At 39.5% G+C, this 23713-nt stretch overlaps 1 protein-coding gene across 1 annotated transcript in view; it reads left to right on the plus strand.

Annotated features, from left to right (window-relative positions):
• The window catches only part of afg1lb (AFG1 like ATPase b), a 57326-nt gene that overhangs the window by 3000 nt on the left and 30613 nt on the right, over positions 1-23713 (plus strand). Inside the window, exons 3-6 of the mRNA XM_012867231.3 lie at positions 6147-6207; positions 6318-6419; positions 6660-6787; positions 14144-14243. Coding sequence (XP_012722685.2) covers positions 6147-6207; positions 6318-6419; positions 6660-6787; positions 14144-14243 — 391 coding nt within the window. The remainder of the gene's footprint in view (positions 1-6146; positions 6208-6317; positions 6420-6659; positions 6788-14143; positions 14244-23713) is intronic.

Consider the following 23713-nt stretch of genomic DNA (forward strand, 5'->3'; position numbering starts at 1 on the left):
ACCTTTTTCCAGGCTTAAACTCTATGAATATGGATAGAAACAGCAAGCAAAAATATTCAAAGAAATTATTGTTGTTGGTGTGAAAGCTCAGAATTAGATGTGTGTGAGAGAGTGAAAAAAATTAACAAAACTTATGACTTTATTGAAATGTAAAATTTTTATTAATTTGTATGTTTATGCGTAATAGCATGTCTATCTTTGTTTAATAGGCAAAAAAATATATCGGCATGAAAACAGGTATTTATTTACACATTTGTTTACACATGGTGTAAACATCAGGGTATCATGATTAGTCATTTAGCCATTGTAGTCCAGAGTTTAACATTTGGCACTAGGATGTTTTCATTCCAATTCTGAAAAGTGCTTGAAAAATAACAAAATAAAAATATTTTTTGTACAAGCATGGATTTTATCAGTGTCATTTATTGCAAAATTGCATATTAAAATGCCCAAACAGGCTATTACACTTTCAGAAATAAAAGGATAAAATATGCGATTAATTTGCGATTAATCTCAAGCTAACTATTGATATTATGCGATTAATCGCGATTAAAAATTGTAATCGTTTGACAGCCCTAATTGTCAATAATGCTGCCTACAAATCAATTTCTGTCTGGTGACCTTCATATATTGTTTTGATCTACTGTCGAATGCTAAGGTAACACATCCCTCGACTGGGTTCTGGGTCGTTTGACTTGAAGCTTGACTTTAACTGTCAGTGAGTGTATTACTTTATACAAAGAAGGTGCATTGCTTTACAATGGGGTTTGTTTCTTTTTTTTTTTCAATTCAATTCAATTCAATTTTATTTATATAGCGCCAAATCATGAAACATGTCATCTCAAGGCACTTTACAAAGTCAAGTTCAATCATATTATACAGATTGGGTCAGATTATACAGATTGGTCAAAAATGTCCTATATAAGGAAACCAGTTGATTGCATCAAAGTCCCGACAAGCAGCAGTCACTCCTGGGGAACCGTAGAGCCACAGGGAGAGTCGTCTGCATTGTACATGGCTTTGCTGCAATCCCTCATACTGAGCAAGCATGAAGCGACAGTGGGAAGAAAAACCACCCATTAACGGGAAGGAAAAACCTCCGGCAGAACCGGGCTCAGTATGAACGGTCATCTGCCTCGACCGACTGGGGTTACAGAAGACAGAACAGAGACACAACAAGACAGACAAACAAGCACAGAAGCACACATTGATCTAGTAATCTGTTCTACATTAGATGGTAGTAGCGGGTGAGCCGTCTTCTCTGGATGATGTCACAGTTAACAGAACGCCAGACCAGGTGTACCTACTATGAAGAAAAAGAGAGAGAGCAAAAAGTTAAAAGCTGAAATGACGACAGTCATTTCAATGTAATACAATGCAAAACTGGAGAACAGTAGACTGAAGAACAGTAGAAATCAGTAGAGTGAGAAAATTAGACCCTGATGTCCTCCAGCAGCCTAGGCCTATCACAGCACAACTATAGAGATAGCTCAGGGTATGAGCCACTCTAACTATAAGCTTTGTCAAAAAGGAAAGTTTTAACATTAGTCTTAAAAATAGATAGGGTGTCTGCCTCACGGACCAAAACTGGGAGTTGGTTCCACAGGAGAGGAGCCTGATAGCTAAAGGATCTGCCTCCCATTCTACTTTTAGAGACTCTAGGAACCAGCAGCAGACCTGCAGTCTGAGAGCGAAGTGCTCTGTTAGGAACATACGGGGTAATCAGAGCTCTGATATATGGTGGAGCTTGATTATTAAGGGCTTTATACGTTAGAAGGAGAATTTTAAATTCTATTCTTGATTTAACAGGAAGCCAATGAAGGGAAGCTAAAATTGGAGAAATATGATCCCTCTTGTTGATTTTCATCAGAACTCTTGCCGCAGCATTTTGAATCAGCTGAAGACTTCGAACTGCATTTTGTGGACTTCCTGATAGTAAAGAATTACAATAGTCCAGCCTTGAAGTAACAAATGCATGGACTAGTTTTTCAGCATCACTCCTGGACAGAATGTTTCTAATTTTGGCGATATTCCGGAGGTGAAAAAAGGAAACTCTGGAAACCTGTTTAATATGGGATTTAAATGACATGTCTTGGTCGAAAACAACACCAAGATTTTTAACTTTATTACCAGAGGCCAAGTTAATGCCATCCAGATTAAGGGATTGATTAAGAACTTTATTTTTTGAAGACTCTGGCCCAAAGATTACAACTTCTGTCTTGTCAGAATTTAAATGCAGGAAATTTAAAGTCATCCAGCTTTTGATGTCATCAAGACATGACTGCAGTCATTTGTTGTTTGTTTCCTCAAGGTGCATTGTTTCCAGAGAAATGTTAGGTCATTTAGTGATCTCACAGCATACCTGTTTGTCTGCCTCTATGCAGGCTAAGTGATAGGCTTCTGAAACGCCTAATCCCCCACTGCAAGTTTAAATAAATCTGAGCTCCGTTGGACGTCGGCGTAAGCTGCAAAATGGACTGCAAAGACTCTGTAGTGATTAATGTGTAGTGTGGTGCCTTTAAGGAACTCTTCTGTGTGTCAAGGTATAAAAAGATATGATGTGCGTGCCTTCTAGAAAAAGTTTTGGGAAAAAGGAGGATGGCTGTTCTGAGAACATTTAGCAGGACCTCATCCCGAGCCTCTGATGTCCTGAAACATCAGCGATCTGCAGTCGACTGCACTGTACTCCAGTTGCAGCACTGATGGTGGCCGTGGGGTTCAGGTCAAAGGGAGGGTAGGGGTCTGGGAAGTTTATTGTGCGTGTGAGTTATGAACGGCATAATGCGGGGGGCTGTTGTTGTTTTTAGGTCAGAGGAGCTGACTGTCTCCTATTTGGTGCTGGGAGTCCCTTTTTTTTTTCTTCTTCTTCTTTTCTTTTTTTTTTTTGTGTGTGTTTTTGTTGGTGGGCTGGCACAGACACACCGGGTTAGGCAGAGATTTTGGAAGGCAGCAGGGCAGGCCTCCTGCTGGGCCCGTCCCGGCACCCCTCTCGCTCTCTCACCGTCCTCACGCAGTAATGAGGGGATCCCTATTGTTTGGGCCATTCTTGTCTTTTTTTGCTTTTGATTTGGGCTTCTGACAAACGCTTTGGTGTTAGGCTATCAACACAGACCGCCCCGCCCGTCCTCCCCTCTCCTTTTTGCACCTTATTTCTTGCTCTGTCTGTCACACACACACACACACTCAAATACATGCTCACTGGCTGGAGTACTTACGCAATTATTCCAGTTTAAATCAGGTCATGCCACAGTCCTTCGGTGTCCGTTCTATGTGAGAGTGCCACCATTGTCCCCACTAACTGACCGAGTCTGTGAGGAGAGTACAGTTGACTTAATATTGACCCAATGTGGCGTGGTTTTGCGGTTGGTTGACTGACAATGGGCTATTGTTTAGTCCGAGCCGCCCTCTTTAGGTCGGGCATGCTGTGTGGAGTCATACTGCAGGAAAGTTGAACCTTACTTGGACTCCTGTAATCTCCTCTTTGACTCCGGCGTGGGATGCAGAATCGTTGGCTTTTAACAAATGGAGTCATTTAAAAGCCAAAAAAGGGCCATGTCCTGCATGTGAACCTTCCACTCTTGTGCCGGTCCGTATCGTCCTCCTGGAGGCTAGACCGGGCCGCAAAGCTCAGCTAGACAAAGTCGCTGAGGGAGAGCCTTGTCCTTCTCCACTCTGCCGTGGCAGAATGGCTACCAGCCACAGCTGACAATTACCCCCGTCGTGGCGAAGGGTAGCTTGGGAAGTCAGAGAGAAGTCACACGCTGTTATGCCAGAGCAAACGGGAACGGCCTGTTGCTCCTCCAGCTTTCCCAGACCGGTTTAGGAGACATTATGGAGGGGTTAGCAACAAGTTTGGGCTTTTAATTAATTTATGTTACCATTTGCAATTGCTGGCGTTTATCAGAGTCAAGTGCTACTTCTGCAGTGGGGACCAAGTGCATGTGGACTCCAAGTACCATCCTCATGAAATGGTTTCTGAATTCAGTATTAAGAGGACAATTATTTCCATTTAGTGGAGGATTTAATCCCAAAGTAATTCGTCATTGTCCGGTCACAGAGACAGAGAAACCCCACCTGCAGCATTCCTAAAGCCCATAATTTAGCCATCTACAAATCTATATAAGCTTCGAGTAACTTTTTTTTTTTTTTTTATGAGCAAACTGATGGCAGATACATTTACACGCTTCATTCTCCTTTGTGATAGTTAGCTTTCCCCTATATTTTCAGCTCGGTCACACAGAAGAGGGTTTCTCTGAAGCAAAGGCCTTTTTGAAAGTAAGAGGCAGGCAACACAATGACTTCCAGCAGCACCTCAATGCTACATTACCGTATCACAATTAGCAGCGCTAAACGGGCCGCGCACACAAGTCCACTCCATCTCGTACGGAGCCTCATCCAGACCCCTCCGTTTTGTCTGACAAATCCCCCCATTGTTCCTCTGATGATGCTTTTCTTTCGTGGGAACCCTGGCTTGTCTTGTTGATTAGATCCCCTTTGTCTTCGTCTCCTGCAGTAGGCCAGTCTGGATCATATGAAACCTCACACTGTAAGGCTGGCTTTATGCCTCGACGTACCTTGTTTATTAAATGATGCTCTAGTTTTATTTGGTGATAAATATGAAGACGTTTGTTGCTATTTTGGGGCTGTATAAGATGCTAAATTAGGCAAAAACTGAAACTTCTAACAGCAGAAAAAATGCCGCTGCTGCTAAATGTTAGAACAAATTGTTTGTTGTAGTTGTATTGATGGCGTCTTTTATATTGTTAAATTGTATTAATGTTTTATACATAAACGTAAGTAGAAATATACAACAAACGGCAAAACTTAATAGTACTATTCAGGTTCCTGCAAAAAATATTTCGCGTAATCAAGGAAAAAGTTATGTTGCCTTCTTGTCAGCCAGCTGACTGGCAGTGCGCAGCAACGAGTGGGAGAGTGATCCATTTTTTTGTTCAGTTTTTATTTCTTGACTTACCGCAAAATATTCAAGCGTTCACTCACAATTTTATTTAAAAAAGGGCCTTTTCACATCTTTTTTGGCTTCAACACTTTTATATCAGGATTTTACACTTGACCTGTGGTAGTTTAAACTGGAACTGATTTAGATATCAAACAAATAATTGTTGTATACCTTTAAGTTAAGGTGTCACTGATGAGAAACTCTTCTTTTTTTTTTTTTTTTAGGAATCCGTATTTCATGATCCAGTCTTGATTTCATTTGAACTCTTCTAGATTTTGATATCCAGCGAATCTGAGTTTATCCTGATGCCAAAAAATAAACCCACCTCCCACTGCTGAATTAGAAACCAACTTTGTCATTGAGTTGTTGCATGATTGGTAGATCATGTGGATGATCAAAACAAAGTTAAAGTAAATGTTTGATACACGGATGATGAGAATCGTAGACAACGGTTTGTAAAAAAAATTCAAGAAACTTGAAACTTGCACAAATAAAGATAACGCTTTCCTTTTCTGATATCAATTTCTGATTTCCGTTTTCTTTCTAAGGACTGTAGCTTACGAAACAGAAATAAATGTGCCAGAAGTTCTTTTTAGAGCTAGTAGTTTTGAGTCCAAAAGACAAGATTAATGATTATAAGCTTCCAAAAAAGATGTCCCTTTATTCGATTTTTATATACTTAAAAAAAAAACTGCATCAGAATACATGCTGTTGGTTGATACGTTTACCCACACAAAAATTCTGAGAGTTTGGATTGAATTTGGATTTAGTTTGGATGCATTTAATGAACAAGACAAAACAAATTGATTTTCTAGTAGGACCAATTGGAGCCGATTAATAGGAAACTGGCTGATCGTTGCATCTGAAATTAATTCTGGTTTGACGTTGAGTACTGGGAGGAGTTGTTGCTTTTGAATTCAGTGTTTTAAGTCTCCAGGCGCTGGTCTCCTTTAACGCCAGAGAGTTCAAATACTAGGAAAAAGCGCATCTCATTGGAGCTGCTTCCTAAACTTGTGCTTACTCTTTTTTTTTTATGCTTCTAGGTTTGAAGTTGTGTCTGTGCTGCAGTCTTGGCCAGAACCCTCTTATCAAAAAGATTTTAATTCTCAAAGAGTGTTCCCTGGTTGAAAAAAAGTGAAAATAAATATAAAAACCTGATTTGTATTTTTTTTTGTACCCCAAAAAGGAACCCCTTCTAAAAGGATCACAACCACCACCTAAAGGTCTCTATATATATGGAAATGTTGGTAAGAAGCTCCTCCTGTATTATGTGTTCATTTCTAAAAAAAATCATCTTTTCTGCTTTGTCTGATATTTGAACTCTAATCTGCTTTCTTCAATTTTGTGAACCTTTCAGGCACAGGGAAGACTATGCTCATGGATTTGTTTTACTCCCACGTGGAAAACGGTCGCAAAAAGAGGGTCCACTTCAACAGCTTCATGTTGGACATCCATAAAAGTAGGCAGTATCTTCCTTTTCCTCAATGCGTTGTGACTTTCTGATTTAATTTTTTAAAATATTCTTTAACTCATCGTGCATTGGCGAGCCTATATTTATCCCCGTGTTTGTCCCCGTGCTAATTGTCTGCCATTATCCATCCAGGTGAAATTACAGCGTTATTCGGCGCCGTCGGTAGCCTCGGCTGTCGACGCAGGTGCATGTTTTAAGATTTTCCTGACATTTGTGTGCTGCTTGAAGGGATCCACCGCAGGAAACAAAGCCTGCCGAAGCGAAGCCTAGGGAAAATGTTCACCTATGACCCCATATCCCCGGTTGCCATGGAGATCAGCAGTGAGATCTGCCTGTTGTGTTTTGATGAGTTTCAGGTGAGCAAGAGCATTGCAGACATTGTTTTAAAATGTGTGTTTAATAACGCGCTCTGTAACAATTTTAAACATGAATGAATATTGATTCCTATCACATCGGTATAAACGGTTGCAAGGTAATATACTGCATAAGTGTTATTATATAAGCTGGAGGGATAACATACAGTGTGTTTAAAAAGTGCTGTCTTTAAATACAGATATAATAATAAATACAGGTTTTAGAAGTTTTTTTCATTGAATAATTTCATTTAATTCCCACAACAAAGTGACACTAAAACTACCAGCAATGTTTTTTTAGATCTGTTTTTCTTCTCATTAGTTTTGATAAATCCCATAGAAGAAAATGTATGAATCGTCTTATTGTTTCCCTTTATTTTTAAACCCAAAAATGTAAATAGAATGATGATTCTTTAGAAATGACAACACATTTCATACAGCAGATATTTATCAAAAATCCAAAGTAATTTTTTTTCTCTCCAAAAGGTCATGTAACATTAGCAGCTCTGAGTTTCATTTAGTTGGACTGAGGGCAAAATGGCTCCTTGTATTGTAAAGAGTATCCACCTGTGGATAATTTAATCTCAGTATAAATCCAGCCATTGAATGGGGCTCTGATGTTTGTTAGAGAACATCACTGGACAAAAACCATCGTGGAAACCAGCAGACAGGTCAGGGATAAAGTTGAGAGGTTTTACAGAGATAGTTTATAAAACAATATCCCAAGCTTTGGGCATCTCATAGAGATGAAAATGAACTATGTCACAACTTCAGAGCTAACACGACTTGTCCATCCACCTAACAGCCTAAGGGAGGGGACTCTCCCCCCCCCCCCCCTTATTTTTATTAATAAGAACTCCTCCACGTTCTCCGTGACTACTCCAAACGTCACCATCAACAGGCCCACTCTCCGTCGTTCACCGTCAAATTACGGAACAACTTCAATTCTCTGTTCCGTTCCTGTCCGTCGGGCTCCAGCCAGGTCAAGCGCCAGAATTGCATTCGTAGCAAAACGCCCACAACCTCCGGTTTGTCAAAGTTAAACACCGTAAATAGAGATAATTAGCCACACATAAATTTAGTTTTTAATATTCACAATAAAATTAACTGTTTTATTTAAATATCGGATGCAAACCACTCTTTTTGCACCATATAAGGAAGCCGATTTGTCATCTCAACATTCAGTTTGAAACGTGGTAACCCTCTCCACAAGCAGATTTGCATTTTGCTTTTAATGACGATGATCGCACATGCTCATTCGCAGCGGAGCTAGACGGAGGAAAACTTTTTTTGACCATTACACAAGACACTTCAGATTATCCATTCAACTTTTTTTAGTTAGTTTGAAGCACATTTTTTGTTCTATTTTCATTGTTCACAGTGGCAGAGCTGCCATCTTATTTTTTCACAAGCGAGGTTCACAGCTTGCATGTAGTTGCCCTTTGAGTTCAGGTCAAATTCCAGACGAAATGCTTGAAATAAAAGCAAGTTTTTAAAATAACTTCTGTAATTTCTTTTTGTAAAATAAAATTTTTTTGAAATAACTTCTTTAATTTCTTATTGTAAAATAAAAAGAAAGGGGAAAAAAACAATTAATCGTATTTGGTATAACCAAATCAGAGATTTTATTGTAAAGACATATCGCCCTGCTCTAGTATCAAAGCATATGTAGGTGCGTCTGTAGACCTGGGCTTCTGGGCCCCTAACCCCAGATGTTTTCTGAACAGCCCCTGTCTCACAAAAGAAAACATTTAGATGTCTGTTAAAGCCCCCAAATAACGTCAGATTTAATATTTGTATCTTAAAAAATCTGATATGTTCCCATTGTATCCCAAATAAACTCCACCTGAAAGAAAAAGACTGAAAAAAATGATTACTTGCACTATACGGGGCACCACGACTGTGCAACTATGTGCAACTGATGCGTGAGGCGCACAGTAAACAGGTGGAAGCGGGATAAACCAGGCTGAAGTTAGCGGTAAAACCTGAACGCTGACTCAGAATGAGCTAATTGTAAGTTACAGCTAATCACTCATGCACTCAGCTACACGTGAGGTGGAGGATTACTTTAATAAGCGTCACCAGGGTCATCATGAGGAACAGAGAGCAGAGGGACTTTGACCTGAGCTACAGCTAGACCTGAAAAGCTCTGACTATGACAGAAAAAAGTCGGAAGGCTCTCGGTGAGCTTCCAGCTGGATTTGGTTCAAGATGTGAAAAATATCTGGTGCTTAATTCAGTGAAAATAAACGCATTTATTCCTAAAGTAGCTTAAAGGACCTTTAGATCACCACATTACTTATCATAGCTGTCTACACGTTGACAGGGAAAAAATATCAAACCAAGTAAAGTTATTGTAAACTTTCTTGGTTTGATTCACAATAATTTACATTTCATTAAAACCCAGCCAGAACAGAGAACTGATGCAACATGTCTTATATGTAGGCAGCTGTCTCATGAAAATGAAACAGTTTGGGCTCTGGACTAAAGCCCCTGATGTTTTCGGACCCTAAAAACGTCCCTGTTTGTGTGTTAGAAAGGCCATATCATTGTCTAGATTTAAATTGTAGCGTACAACGTTTTTTTTTTTTTTTTTGTCATGGGACCCAAAGTTTGTGGCGGCACCCCTATAAACACATAACAAGCTTTTCAAAATTTCATTTGGAAAAATTAAAGATTATGTACCCTTTCCCTTCTTATTTACCATCATGTATGACTTAGCAATGAAATGCATTGAACTTTGTGGATGTAACATGACAAAATGTGGACAAGTGCAATGAGACGGACCTATCAGAAATTTAACCAAGAACCAGACTAAGCAGATCACTTTGAATTGTTGTCAGCATATTTTTAACCAAGAGGGAAATTTAGTCACTTCATTATTTTTTCCCCCAACTATCCGTTTCTTCTACTTTATCAGGAGTTTTGTCATTGGGACCTAAACAAAAAAAGGCAGAACCGGGGACACCTAGTGGCTGCCCTTGAACATTGCAGAAAATTAACTCGACAGGATGGTTCTTTGCAGAATTGTACATGCACCAACTGTGTGTGTATTTGATATATAACTTGAAATGACATTTAAATCAGCTTATTTATGTTCTTTTACCAATGGCTTGCTTAGTTTCTTTCTTTCCCCGCTGGGTGCAGCGTGAAGAGCACCTTCAGTCATTAGCGGTGCAGAGATTTCATTATTCCGTCAGGGGAGAGAGCTTCGACTGCAGCTCGTCCCATTCTTTGTAAGGTGGGCAAGTCATTCTGCTGCGGCAAAAGAGGACGCCTATTTATCAGTGTTGTTCATCAGCCGAGCCGAGCGCGCATGCTGCTCCTCTCACCGATATCATTACAGTTGATATTAGGAGAGGTCAGAGGTCACACAAGGTGCGATTGCTCCCTCTAATAACTCTTTATGCGTCAGCGAGGATCAAGAGCGGCTCCTTTTCATGCACTTTGTAAGCCACAGCGCTGTTTGTGTTCTCTCATTGATTTGTTTTGTTCGCCTTTCGCCCGGCTTTGCGGTTTTTCAGTTCCTCAACTGTTGCTACCAGTGAATGGAGGGGAAACAAGCAGACATGCGTTGTTTGGGATGCATAAACAAGAGGTTGGATGGGTGTGTGTGTGTGTGTGTGTGTGCGGGGGTGGTGGTGGTAGTTGGGGGGGAGGGAGGGAGGGGGGTTCAGGGGCCCTTACCAATCAGCATCCTCCTCCACTCAGCCATGCAAATGAGGCTCCGGGTATCAGTCGCGCTCTCCTGCTTCCTTAAGTGAGTGGAGCTAGAAAGCGACTGGCGGTGGCGGGTCAGATGGATCTTATCCTCTTAAATGCTAATGACATTTCTCCATTCTCTTCATTAGCTCCGCGCCATTATCAGTAATTTGTAGCCCCCCCTCCCTCCTTTCTCTCGGTTCCTCCTAATGAATACTCGCCGTCGAGAGGTCCGAGATGGAGGGACGGGAAGACGGCGAGAGAAGAACGAGGACGAAGACGCTCGAGCATCATTGTCTTAGTGCAGCCTCCGTCGGTGAAATTGCTCATAGGTTGTGTACATAAAGAGGTGTAACATCAAAAGGGGCTTCATTTGGCACCCGTGCGCCTCGCTGCAAACTGACACACACTTGAGTAATTGGCTGCTCATTTAAATTTTGCCAACGACTAACAGAGATTGCACCATTATTTTTTTTTATTTTTTTGTGCGCCACAAGTGCCACGTCGGTCCCCCTCCACCTTTCTCATTCTGCTGGGATCCATTCTTTCTCCCCTTTCTCTCCCTACTCACCCAGCAATCAATATTGCCCCTCGTGCCGTGCCCATGTTGAGGGCACATGAATAAACAAATCCATGCGGTATAAAAGGTCATTTTTAAATGATTCTTTTGAAATGAAAATAAAATCCTGCGGTCACAGCAAACGTAGGGGCCCCTTCAGAGAGACACCGAGCCTTGGCTTTCTGTTGATTCTCATTACGCTCACTCACAATCACTGGCTCGCGGGCGCACGCTCTAATTTGATGCCCTTAGCCACCTCTTCTCAGCAAAATCAAGGCTTTAACACAAATGTTAATCAAGTATTGGCAAGGGCAGTGGAGCTAATATGCAAAAGCAGAAGACTCTTCAGGGTATGAAAGGAGGCATATGCTGTGGGTATGGCAATCAGAAGTGCCTGTTATTTACAGGAAAAGTAAGTAAGAGGAGAGGGCGGCGTAACGGACACCTGCTTGCTCATGTAGCAGGCCAGGATTCAGCAACACGACTAGCAAGAGCCTCTGCAGAGTTGGATGAACTCTACCTTAAGACCAGGTGTGTGAAAAAGGTTAAAGTGTATAAAATCATCACACTTGAGTAGGGAGATTCCTGTTTTAAATTAAAATAAGTATATTACAGTGGCCTATTTGGCAGGATTTTGTGGGGATTTTATAGACCAACACAAAGCAGTGAATCATTTTGAAGAAGAAGGAAAATTAGTCCTGATTTGCATCGACAGAAAAATAAGAAAATCTTATTATGTCTTTTGGGTTTCTTTTGTATCCCACACCTAGGCAGATAAAGCGGCGGAGAAGTTTAAAACAGGAATAGGTTAGAAATACAGTATCCCTGGCTTAAACTCACAGGCCGGACAAGGAGAGCATTAATCAGAGAAGCAGCCAGAAAAGCCCACAGTAAGTCTGGAGGAGCTTCAGAGATTCACAGGTACAAGGTGGAAGAATCTCCACAAATGTGACAAGAACAGAAGCCATGTTATTATTATTATTATTATTATTATTATTATTATTATTATTATTATTATTATTATTATAAGAGGTCCTGTTTGAAGTTTTCCACACGTGAGGTGTGGGGCACAGCAAACATGCCCCTTCCTCTCTATGGGCTGGTCAGACACAAACAAAATAGATGCACTTCATGCAAAACACTGGGTGTTACAGGAAACCAACTCCACCTATCACACTGATCACACAATCCCTGCCATTAAACATGGGGGTGGCTGCATCATAGGGATTTTCTGTAGCATGGGGTTTTACGTTTTCCTTTGTTTCAAAATCTAAAAATGTAAGTAAAATGGTGGTTCTTCATGAATGACAACACATTTCCTACAGCAGATATTTATTAAAAATCCAAAGACCTCTTTTTTTTCAAAAGGTCGTGTAACATTAGCGTCTCTGAGTTTTACTTAGTTGGACTGAGAGCAAAAATGGCCCTTTGTATTGTAAAGAATTGCAGACCCCTGGATTAAATCAGGGTATATGTCATGTGTTCAGGTGCCCCAGTCAAAATTATAAAGACTTGGCGAGGTGTAAAAATTGATACTAAGATGTTCTACATCCCATTCTGACTGAGCTTTAGCTATTTTGTAAAGAAGAATGGGCAAACATTTGAGTCTCTAGATGTGCCCAAAGCTGATAGAGAAAACCCCCAAATGACTGCAGCAAAGGTAGGTTGACAAGGTATTTGACTCAGGGAGGCTGAATTACAGATTTCTGCCCTATTTTTTCAGAAAACTATGTAACCTTTCCTTCCCACTTCATATGCACTAGTTTGCATTGGTCTCAGATTTCCAGTTACATACTATGAAGTCTGCAAAAAGATTGACAAAATCTGAAAAAAGCTAAAGACATATAAACACGTTTCTGCAATGCAGCATAATAAAGATTGTAAAACCAATCGTAAACAGCTTTATTCATTTTTAAGAACAACATCAAGAGAAGAGAAGCTTGCTTCAGTGCACCTTGGATGAGTTCTGGCTCGTAAGCAGCAGCAAAGTTTCTTTAAGTGTTGAAATATTCATACATACATGATGAGCCTCAGATCGTTGTAGCGTTTCAGAGTACGAAACCTCTATCTTTACTTTTGCCCTCACACAAAATATAATTTTACATTTACCCTGCTTTCAGAAATATTGTATGTACACAAATGCCTATTTGCTAAAAGTTATTTAATTGTTTTTGAAGGTGGAAACGTAGCATTTGAAATAATTGTAATCACAAACTAATAGCATAGTGGGGAAAATGGCACAAGACAGGTCAGGCTTAATTAATTTTAGTCCATTCTGAACTCTCCTCATCAAGTCATCGTGTTTAATCAGATGAGTTGAATACAGACTACTGGCCATCACACAGTGCCATGATTTCTCCCTTTATGGCTGTTCAAAAGAGTAACATAGGTGGAAGAGGGAGGGATGAGAGAATAAGAACAAAAGTGAGAGCACTGGATTACTAATAGAAAGGTCAGAGCTCTTCATTTAACAGCCAGCGACTCATAAATGTCCTTGCGTCAGTGTTTTTCATCGACCTTTGTTCGTTGAGGATTCATGGAAATGATGTAGATGAAAAAGGCAGCAGACAGTTGAATTGGGTTTATGTATTGTAACTTTGTATGGCCTTGTGTGCGCTGCTGCTCGCCCAGCACACAGACACACACATTTCATATGCCCCCCCCCCCATGATAGAGGTTTTGTTTGCAATCATGACCCCTTCTCTGACTGACATTGCTCTGTTTTCATGCTTCTTTTCTTCTCCTCGTGCTTTCTCTCTTGCGTCCTGTCGCTCTCCTGTCTGCTCACTTGATCAGCTCAGATCTGCTGCCTTCCCCTCAGCTATTTGTCCTCTGTAGAAAACTGCCGCGCGACCATTTTGCTGTCGGCTCAAGTGGGTTAGGTGTGTGTGCGTGCGTGCAAGCCTAAACGGCCTTGATCGGCTCAAAGGGACTGAATGAGCGCACCTGAGAGACACTAATAAACAGGAAATGTTGCCGGCTTGGTTTGACCTCAGACACATGCAAACGCACACACGCATGGTTGTGTGTGGGGCATGAAAAGCCCGGCTGCACCGAACCTGAATCTCTCCTCCTCCTCTTTGCTTCTCTTCGCCCAGGTGACCGATGTTGCCGATGCCATGATCCTGACGCAGCTGTTTGAGACGCTGTTCAAAACCGGAGTGGTGGTGGTGGCCACCTCTAACAGACCCCCTGATGGTATGATAAAGTATATATTTTTTACATTTAGCTGTTTCTCGTTACCTGTATGTTTTATTGTTACTATTTAATGAGTTGTCTTTACATTTATCAGAACCAATTGAGGGATTTATTGACTTTGTGTGGAGATTTAAACTTTCAGCCCAAGATCTAAGTAAATAGAAGTTTTACCAGACCAAATGCACAGCAGTGTACAAAACGGAACACAAACTATGACACATTCATGAAAGCTAAAGTCTAAGTAAAAGCTTCTTTAAATAAAAATGGATTTAGCTGCTTTTTAAACGTACCGGCAAAGTCAGGAAAGAGTGAATTTATGTACATTTCTGTCGGTTAAGACTAAACTTTTAAAATGAAACGGTGATCTGATTGGCGACCAGTGTAGCGACTTTACAGCAGAGGTTAAACGAGTTCCTCTGTTCGAACGAGTCAGTTGTCTCGCGCCAGAGTTTTGGACAACCCTAAGATGAGCCGGCCCCTTCTTATTAAAACAAATGAACGGACCATTACAACAGACGAGTCTTGGGCTATGTTTACATGCACAAAATTTCACGATCTGATTGAAATGTATTCGGATTAAAAATCAAAAAAAGAATCGGATTGTACCGTTTATATGGGCTCACAATCAATTAATCCAATCATAATGTGCTGGTATATGCACCTGGCTTTATTAAGAATAGAACCACTCCGACATGCGGAGTTATTAAATTTCCCTTAAAAGCGCAACAGAAGAAGAACTTCCGTCTTTACTGAACAACAAAAAATGGGAAACAAAGAAGCATTGTATTGAGTTTGTTTGTCTTCTGAATAGTAATATAGTAATAGTAATATCATCTTTATTGTCATTGTAACATACATTGAAATATACATTACAACGAAATTTGTTCTCTGCTTTTAACTAATTAAAAGCAGAGAACTAATAATTAGAGCAGGTTCTAATTATGATTGAAACATTACTGAATAAGTAAAAATTTTGAGTTCTTTTAATGTTGAAAGAGCTCAAATAGAAAGGTCGGGAGCCCCGACAGTTTTGCTTCCCGATGTATTTCTGCCACTGAACAATGCGGACATATGTCACGTTCACGTCGGGCTCACATGCACATGCAACTCAGTTTGCCACATTTGGAATAACTTGATCCTGACAAGCATTTACATGCATGCTGATCGGACTATCAACCAGCATCAATCGCCTCTCTCATTCGGATTACAATTTCATTCTGATTGAGCTTAATCCGATCACAATATTTCTATTGGCTTGTTTACAGGACGCATATTCATACTGATCCGCCCTTTATTTCCGATTACTTTTGTCCATTTAAATGTAGCCCGATAGAGACAAGAGCATGAAGTCTCATCTCAAGGTAATTTCTTGACCCCATCGATCTAAGGTTTGAGGTGTTCTGCGAATGAAAAATGTAGTTTCTTACAATCTGTTTTAAATTATGCTTCATGGAAAAAGCTTCTTCAAAAATAAAACCAACATTTGCGAGGCTACACGTCTGCGAGTCCTGAATCACCAAGCTGCAGTTTAATGCCAGACATGGCACTCTCCTGTGCAATAATAAAAGTTTGCATTTTGTTCTGGGTTAAGCTGTAAGTAGTTGCTGTTCAACCACTGATTAATTTTTGTTAAGCAGTTCATCTAAAGGGGGCAGTTTTTGAATCTCAGCGGGCTTAAATGAGCAGTGTGGCTGAATATCAACAACAAAAAAATATGACCCATAAGTAAACTCCTGAATGATCTGGCATGAAGTAAAGAGTGTCTACTAAAAACAAAATAGCTGCTCAGGCAATCATAAAGGGAGAAAAGCGAAACAATGATATTTTGGGTAAAAAAGCACCTTACTCTGTCATGACGAAGAAGCACACAGTGAATTTTGCACCCCTTAATCCAATACATATTCTATATAGGGAATGGGGCACCTGGAAAAAGGTTGCATAACATATACTTTATAGATGTGACACGAAAGCACTTAATTTTCTTCCCAGTTGATATAACCTAAAAAAAGATTTCTATATACACCAGCACACATGGCAACATAAGTTACAGCAGCTTTACAAACTTTTTTGGTACGTAAACAGGATAATCATGCAATCCTTTTTTTTGCTTCCTTTTTTGTTGTTGTTGGTTTCAAAACAATTCTTTCAGGAAACTGGCTGAACATTCTGTCCTTTTGGGTCAGTATTTGTTGCATTTCATTGTTAAACTGAAAGAAAATCGTCCAGAAGAACTTTAACATAAGCCAAACTTGTGTCCAACGTTTTGTGGTTTTTAGTGAAAGAGGATACAAAAGAGATTTAAAAACAAGGAGATTTGTCTAAGTGGAAATCTTTTTAAAAGTCTTGCCTGTGTTTTATATGTGCAGACTTAATATTAAGGGATTATTAAAAAGAACAACATACACCCCCTCAATAGAAACCACAGTGAGGTAGTTTTCTTTTCTTTCTTTCTCCCTTGACTTTGCCTCCCTTAAATGTAAAATGTAACTTGCCAATTTTAATCGCTGAGAGGAAATCCTAAACTGTTGCTACTGAAATGCTGCAATTGTTTTGGGAGAATCTTTTTTTTTTTAAACACAAACATTTAAAGAAAATAAATAAGATACATTATCAAAATGTATTTGAATAAAAAATACCTTTATCCTTAGTGTAGGAAGTGTAACAGTTCAATCCAAAACAAAAAAATTTGAGTTGGTCCGCTGGACGGGGTTCTTCGTTGTTAAAATGTTTTTGTAAGAAGTTAAAGGTAAACTTAGTTAAAGGTAAACTTGAAAAGTTACCTTTAACTAAGGTAAACTTAGTTAAAGGTGAACTTGAAAAGTTGAGTTGGTCCGCTGGACGGGGTTCTTCGTTGTTGAAATGTTTTTGTGAGAAGTTAAAGGTAAACTTAGTTAAAGGTAAACTTGAAAAGGTAAACTTGAAAAGGTAAACTTGAAAAGTTACCTTTAACTAAGGTAAACTTAGTTAAAGGTAAACTTGAAAAGTTGAGTTGGTCCGCTGGACGGGGTTCTTCGTTGTTGAAATGTTTTTGTGAGAAGTTAAAGGTAAACTTAGCATTATACGCAGTACCTTCACATAGTGGATCAACAGGTTTAACGGCGACAATCAAAACTTGTTGCTCACATGCAAAATGACTCAGACCCCTGGGAACAATAAGTAGCTGTCAGAGATCTAACAATCGGCTGGTAGGCTGATGGTCCTTTATTGCATGTGAGAAACCAGTTTTGGTTGTCATTGTTTAACTGGCCACACTCTTGCCACATGAGGTCGGCCATTATCCTGCACCTGGAGGAACCCAGGATCCACTCCACCAGTGAAGGGGCTAACAGTGGGTCTAAGTATTTCATCCCCATACCTAATGGTAGTTAGCTTGACTCTCGCCAGATGGATGTAGTTCCGCTGAGCTCCACCTGGCTGCACACACCCATCTGGAATCGCTGCCATTGGGAGGGATTTCAATAACGCATAAAATGGACAAACCAGTTGGGATCTCCAGATGGGAGTTTCGTAGATGTGACGTATCAGTGAAGCGACTGTTTGGATTCAGACAACAATGGCGGCTCACAGCGAGGAAGCACATGGTGACCAGAGTCCCCACTTTGGATGACCTGTCCACCGGAAATGTCCCCGATTTCAGTGTATCACGATGGAGTAAAAAAGTTTAACGCAGCAAGAGGTATTTACCCGGTCCTGCCACTGTCCCGGCGTAGTAAATCAGCATGAGGCAAAAGATTACGAGCAGCTGACCATTTATTGTTGAATGTGGAGGGCAGAACATGAGGCAGAACCTGGTACACAAACGTTCAGATACAGCTATGATTTCTAAAGTAAAATTGCTTGCTGATGTGCGTGCAAATGATTTTATAAGTCAGAATGTTTATTTGGCATAAGCCATTTCCAGCCTTTAGGCATACACAAACTTTTGGTTTAGACACTATGCAATGTTTTATAAATGAAACCCCTGATCAATACTCCAGAAGTGACTTGGATGTTATACCCTGATTAAAAAGTCTTCCTTTTTGTTTTTGATATGTATGTATGTTCCATACCCTAAATGTTGCTGAACCTTAAAGTAGATGATGGCAAAGGGCCAAGCTCAGATCTATAACATTTTTTATCCAGTTTATTGTCTTAGAAGTCACTTCATGATCATTCAGAATAATGTACTGTTGTTTTTCTGTGGTCTGTGTCTCTAATATGACAACTAAACCCCATTCAAAGCCAGCAGATTTCACTCAATGACGTTACAGTAGTTCTAAAGACCCTTAATGCATTCAAGCCTGGATATTTTTTCTCTTTGAAAGCTGCCACACCTGAAGTCTAGCAAATTTATTTGATTTTTTTTTTCCCCAAAATGTTTAAACTGTGGTAATAATTGAGACCTATGTCTAGAACCTAACATTTTGCATTTTCCTTGAAGTTTATGCAGTGATTGACTTTATGTGTTAGGAGACTGGCTGTATTGTGACTTTCTTTGTCACCTCTCGTACATCCTAATGCAGATGTCCCTTTAGTCACCGTTTCTATTGAGACACCAGCCATCTGAGCAGTGACTGAGTCCGTGCCATCTGGGCCGGTAAACACAAAAGGCACTCAGATCTTTTCTTCCTACCATTTTAAAACAAAACCAGCATCAGCTGGCTATGTTTAGTATTTTTTTTTATAAATGCCACAGAGCATGATTGGGAGCTAATTACTGAATTGTGCAATGCTTTGCACCTGTGTTGATGTATTGTGTTTGTCCACTAATTTATTCAGGTCATATATTTAATTTGTCACCTGTCTTTATGATCCACAGTTTGAATATATATTATAGCAGTTCAAATAATGGCAACAAAAGACGCAGACCTCTCTCAGGTCTGCGTCTTTCTGAGACGGTGTCTTAAAAAATTAATGAATGTACTGGATATGTCACTTTATACAAGTTCTGTGATTCAGTCATGTGTCCAAAGCATTTTGCAGATTTGTGGGGAGATAAAACATAGGCATCAAGAAAATAGAAATGTACTGTAATTTGTTACTAATCCTTGTCATCTTTAGGGCTGGGGCTTTTGATCAGACACACACGTTCTAAACTGGTACTGCAGTCTTTTCTTCAGGGGTGAGATACCAAAATGGTTGAGACAACCTTCTTCACACCTTTATTTGTATCCTTGCAAGGTGCTAAAGGCTAAAACAGAGATGTATAGCTAGATGAGATAAAATCCTAAACCTCTGTGTTATGCCTATTACAAAGGGGATATATCATGCAAAATCCTTAAATACATTTTTGTGTCCTTGAATTGAATGTATTCTCTCCAGGAACTGAGTAGATATCTTGATATTTTTTTTTTGGGTCATACTTTTTTCAAGCCATTTAGTTCTCTCCCTTCTCCATTGCATTTTTTAACAATTACATCACAGTATTCGCTGTGGAGCTGCTAAACAAGGTCATGGACTTCTGGCTCACCACTTTTGCGATTGAGCCATTTTTATTTCTTGGAGCAATTTTGTAGTCCAAGCTGAAGGATGCCAAAGCTACACATAGATAAGTCAAAATGTCTTGTTGTTCATCACAACAGCTTCCCAGCACGCTACAAAAATAGTCGATTGGGGTGGAGTGGGCGCTGCAACCTGGAGGAGGGCGAGGTGTGAAGATCCTCCCTCAGATTTAAAGAGACAGTACCAAAACGAGTTTCTCTCAGACGCACCTCAGAACGGGGGTGAAAAGGGGGAACATGGGGGTAAATTAACAATTAATTCAGACCAAAGCATTGCAGTTCTGCTTTATATAGACCACAGCTGAATGATCTCAATGTGAAAAGGAAGAAATGAAAAGTATAATATGTCCCCTTAAACAATCCAAAACCTCTTTTTAGATATTAGAAAAACCTTGCGATGTCGAGAATATTGATAAATATTGCAGTGGCTATATCAATCGCGATATATGTCGATTTTATTTTTTCATCTGTTTTTCATCTGTTCTTTGTACCCTCTGTGACCTTTAGCATTTTGGTTAATGTGATTTGTGCAGCATGTGAGCATCTGCTGCCATATTTGGCCAATATGCTAGATATTACATTAGCATGTAAAATGCAGCTTCATATTACCAACCAAAACTTATTACACTCAAAATAGTCCTTTGCAATACGAATATTGCATGGACTGGTGTTGTGAGGACATTATATTTGTGATGTCATTTGCAACCATGCTGGGTTTTTTTTTTTCTATTCTCCTGAATATATTTGTTTGGCATCGTCTTGGTTGGAAGGCAGTCAGGCTCCTGATCATAACCAACATACTTTATCCCATCTTATCGTTTCATTTTACGGATATATAAAAGTCCACACGCTCCTCATTATTTTCATTAAAATGTCTAGAATCTTTTTGCCAAACCGTGTGCAAATATTTAGTATCTGTTGTTTGCATTGTTACTGCTCATGGTGTTAAATTCATTTTAATCTGTCAGTTTCAGTTATCCCTCTGCTGTTTGTATAAAGTCCTTGATTTCCTGTTAAGTTAATTTAGTTCTGACTGGTTTCACTCTGTGATTGTTTGATTTAGTCCCAAACATTTAGCATTTTTGGAGGGTTTTTAGTTTTCTCCCCAGTGTACTCCTGGTTATTCAGTTATGTTCATTTATAAAACACCAATTCACAGCAACTGCAATGGCAAGTCACTTTACAATTCATGAGTTCACTTTTCATCCAATTATATGGAATTCCAGTTTAGGCAAAATTCAGCTGAAATCAATCCAGTTTACTCTCAAACAATACAAATATCTAGTTTGATTCAACTCCAATTTCATGCAGTCCAATTTTTTTGATCAAACACGGTCAGATTAATGTAATCAGTTATTGGAATTTGGGTAATGTTTTACTATGTGTGACATTATTGGAGAGGAGCCACTCTTTTTTTTTTTTTTTTTTTTTTTTTTTTTTAAAAAAAAAAAACTTTCAGCAGGACCATGCTTAACTATCTGACATGACTGGCTTGGGGTTGACAGGACATGGACGAGATACGGAAAACAACACAGAAGCTCTGAGTTAGAAGTACTTTCATGGGCAGAAACAAAGACTAGGTAAAGCTTTTTCCAGCAACAGCACCAAAAAACCAAAAGGTATGCAAAATAATTTAGCAAAGAGCAGTCAACAACTATGTTCAGGAAAAAGATAAAGCAGACTACACTAAGAAATAGACGAACAAAGAGTAAATGTAACTAATGGCAGCCATTGCTCCATTATTAGGTGAAAGGAGCAACTTTGTGAAACAGAATTCTTACTGCCCTGTCGATTGTGTTGCATATTGCAGGTGCATAAATAGAAGAAGCAAGGAATCAAAGGTTTTGCCCAAAGGAAAAAAGGATAATGTTATAAAGATAATCTTTAAATTCATTCAGCTCTAGTTTAAATCAAGTTGTCCACTGAACATCGGGAACCTTGTTTACTGCTTTATAAGAGGAACATTTCCCCTTGTTTCCATCCATACTTTAGTCCATTTGTTTATACTTGCATATAAAAATATTAAATATATAATTTCACCTAACAATACATTGGTTCAACAGGAATCAATTATTATTAGATGACCACACCAACTGCTTCCCTCTTTTTTTCTTTCTTTCTTTAACAGCAATCAACCACAGATCTAGGGGGAGGGACAGCTGATGCACCTCGGAGCCTCGCTGTTTTTAACAGCCTTTGAAGTTGCATTTAGAGCCAGTTGCAGGAAGAATTAGCAAGACGGTGATCAAGGTGGAGATAAATGCATGATGTGCTGTCTGACGCCTCCCTTTCTCCGGGAAGATGTTGATGTCTCAGAGCCCCTAAGTGAAGTGGGTGGCAGCAAGATGGCTCTCGTATACAAAGGCGCACATCTCTGATATTTGCCAGCTATTAAGAACAAAGCACCAAAGCAGGCAAACTTGAGAGAGAGCCTACTTGGTATTAATTACAAGGTTAATGGAGCACTAAAAGCCGAGAGAAACAACTCGGCTTGAAAGGCATACATTTTCTATCTTTATTGATGTGGTGATGCTGGTATCAAAAAGCCCCTGGATGTGTTCAGGAGGGGAATTTAGAGAGTTTTTTTTTTTGTTTTTGGTTTGATGAAGTTCAGAGAAATAAAGATCTGGGTGATTAAATTATATCCTCATTTTCTATCATCGTCATGGAAAATGAAAGCAATCGGTTTAAAATATTGTTTGCACAGGAGCATTTACTGAAAGCTACTGTTGGTAATCCTGTTCAGAAACACCGTTTGTTATATTGAGTAAAATGGTCCTTCCATCCTGACAGTTTCAATACATTATGTATTCAGAAAATGGAGGTTAAGAAATCTCTGCGAGAGCTGCAGGACTGTGGAAAAAAAAAAAAACTGACCAATCCTGCCATTCGCACTAGTGTTTATATATCAGGTTAGCTCAGCGGTTAGCTTCGGTGTTAGCCGTTCATTGTAGCTCCGCTGCTCTCACCATGTACTTTAAAAATGGCTGAGAGCTGCAAGAAGCAAACCGCGTTCATGTTTATGAGAAGAGGAGGAAGGTCTCAGTTGAGAGAAATAAGACCACAGTGGATTTCTCAGATTTTTTTCACACAATCCACCTGAGGAGCAGAAGAGCCGCTTGCACAGTTATTGAAAAGGGGACTTGAGGAAACTTCTTGGAAAAATTGCCGACTCTACCTTTAATGGATTCATCTGTTTCACCAAACAAAAGTTAATAGCTGAATATAATTTTGTTGTAGAGCCAGAAAACCTAAAAATCTTGAAAATATGAAACATAAACAACAAATCTAACTTTTTAAATGTTTTTCAAACATATATGTCCTGTTATAACACTTCTCTGGGAAAAAAAAAAAACTAGCAAAAAAAAAAAGAGCCTCTTGAGTGTTTGAAACATGAAGCACTTCCCTGTGTGGAAGTGTGTCTGTAATGACATCGTCTTGATGCCTGTCACTCTCTATAGTTTTGGATTTAAAAAAGGGAAACTCACCTTTCTTACAGAACTATACCAGATTGATATGAAGTCACTTTTTAGAGGCTTTTTAAAGATATGATGTGCACGATCATCCATATAGTAAAAAAAAATGTCAGCTTGAAGAAGTCAAGATCCCCCCCATTTTTTTTTTTTTTTTTTTTTTTTTTTGGAAAATTTTTTTTGATCCATTTAAATAGATTAATCTTGGATTCGAGGAAAGAACCACCTAAAACCTAAACCATAACAAAGTAATAATTCATACAACAGCTACAGCTGATTGCTTGAGAAGGGAGTCAACAGCCAGAACACAGAGGTGACCTCGAGTGTTGTTTGTAAGCTTTTTATTGGTCCTCTGTCAGTACAAAACATCTAATGACGTCTGCAGATCACCTTTCAATCAATACCCGCTTTCCGCCTACATATTTATCAACAACTACTCAACGTAGCAGAATAAATGTTTCTCTGTGTCTGAGCCAAATGAAGGAGAGAACGTTTGACAGCAGCTGCCATCTGAGTA

This window comes from Fundulus heteroclitus, chromosome 15 (genome assembly GCF_011125445.2).
Source record: "Fundulus heteroclitus isolate FHET01 chromosome 15, MU-UCD_Fhet_4.1, whole genome shotgun sequence".
NCBI lineage: Eukaryota > Metazoa > Chordata > Actinopteri > Cyprinodontiformes > Fundulidae > Fundulus > Fundulus heteroclitus.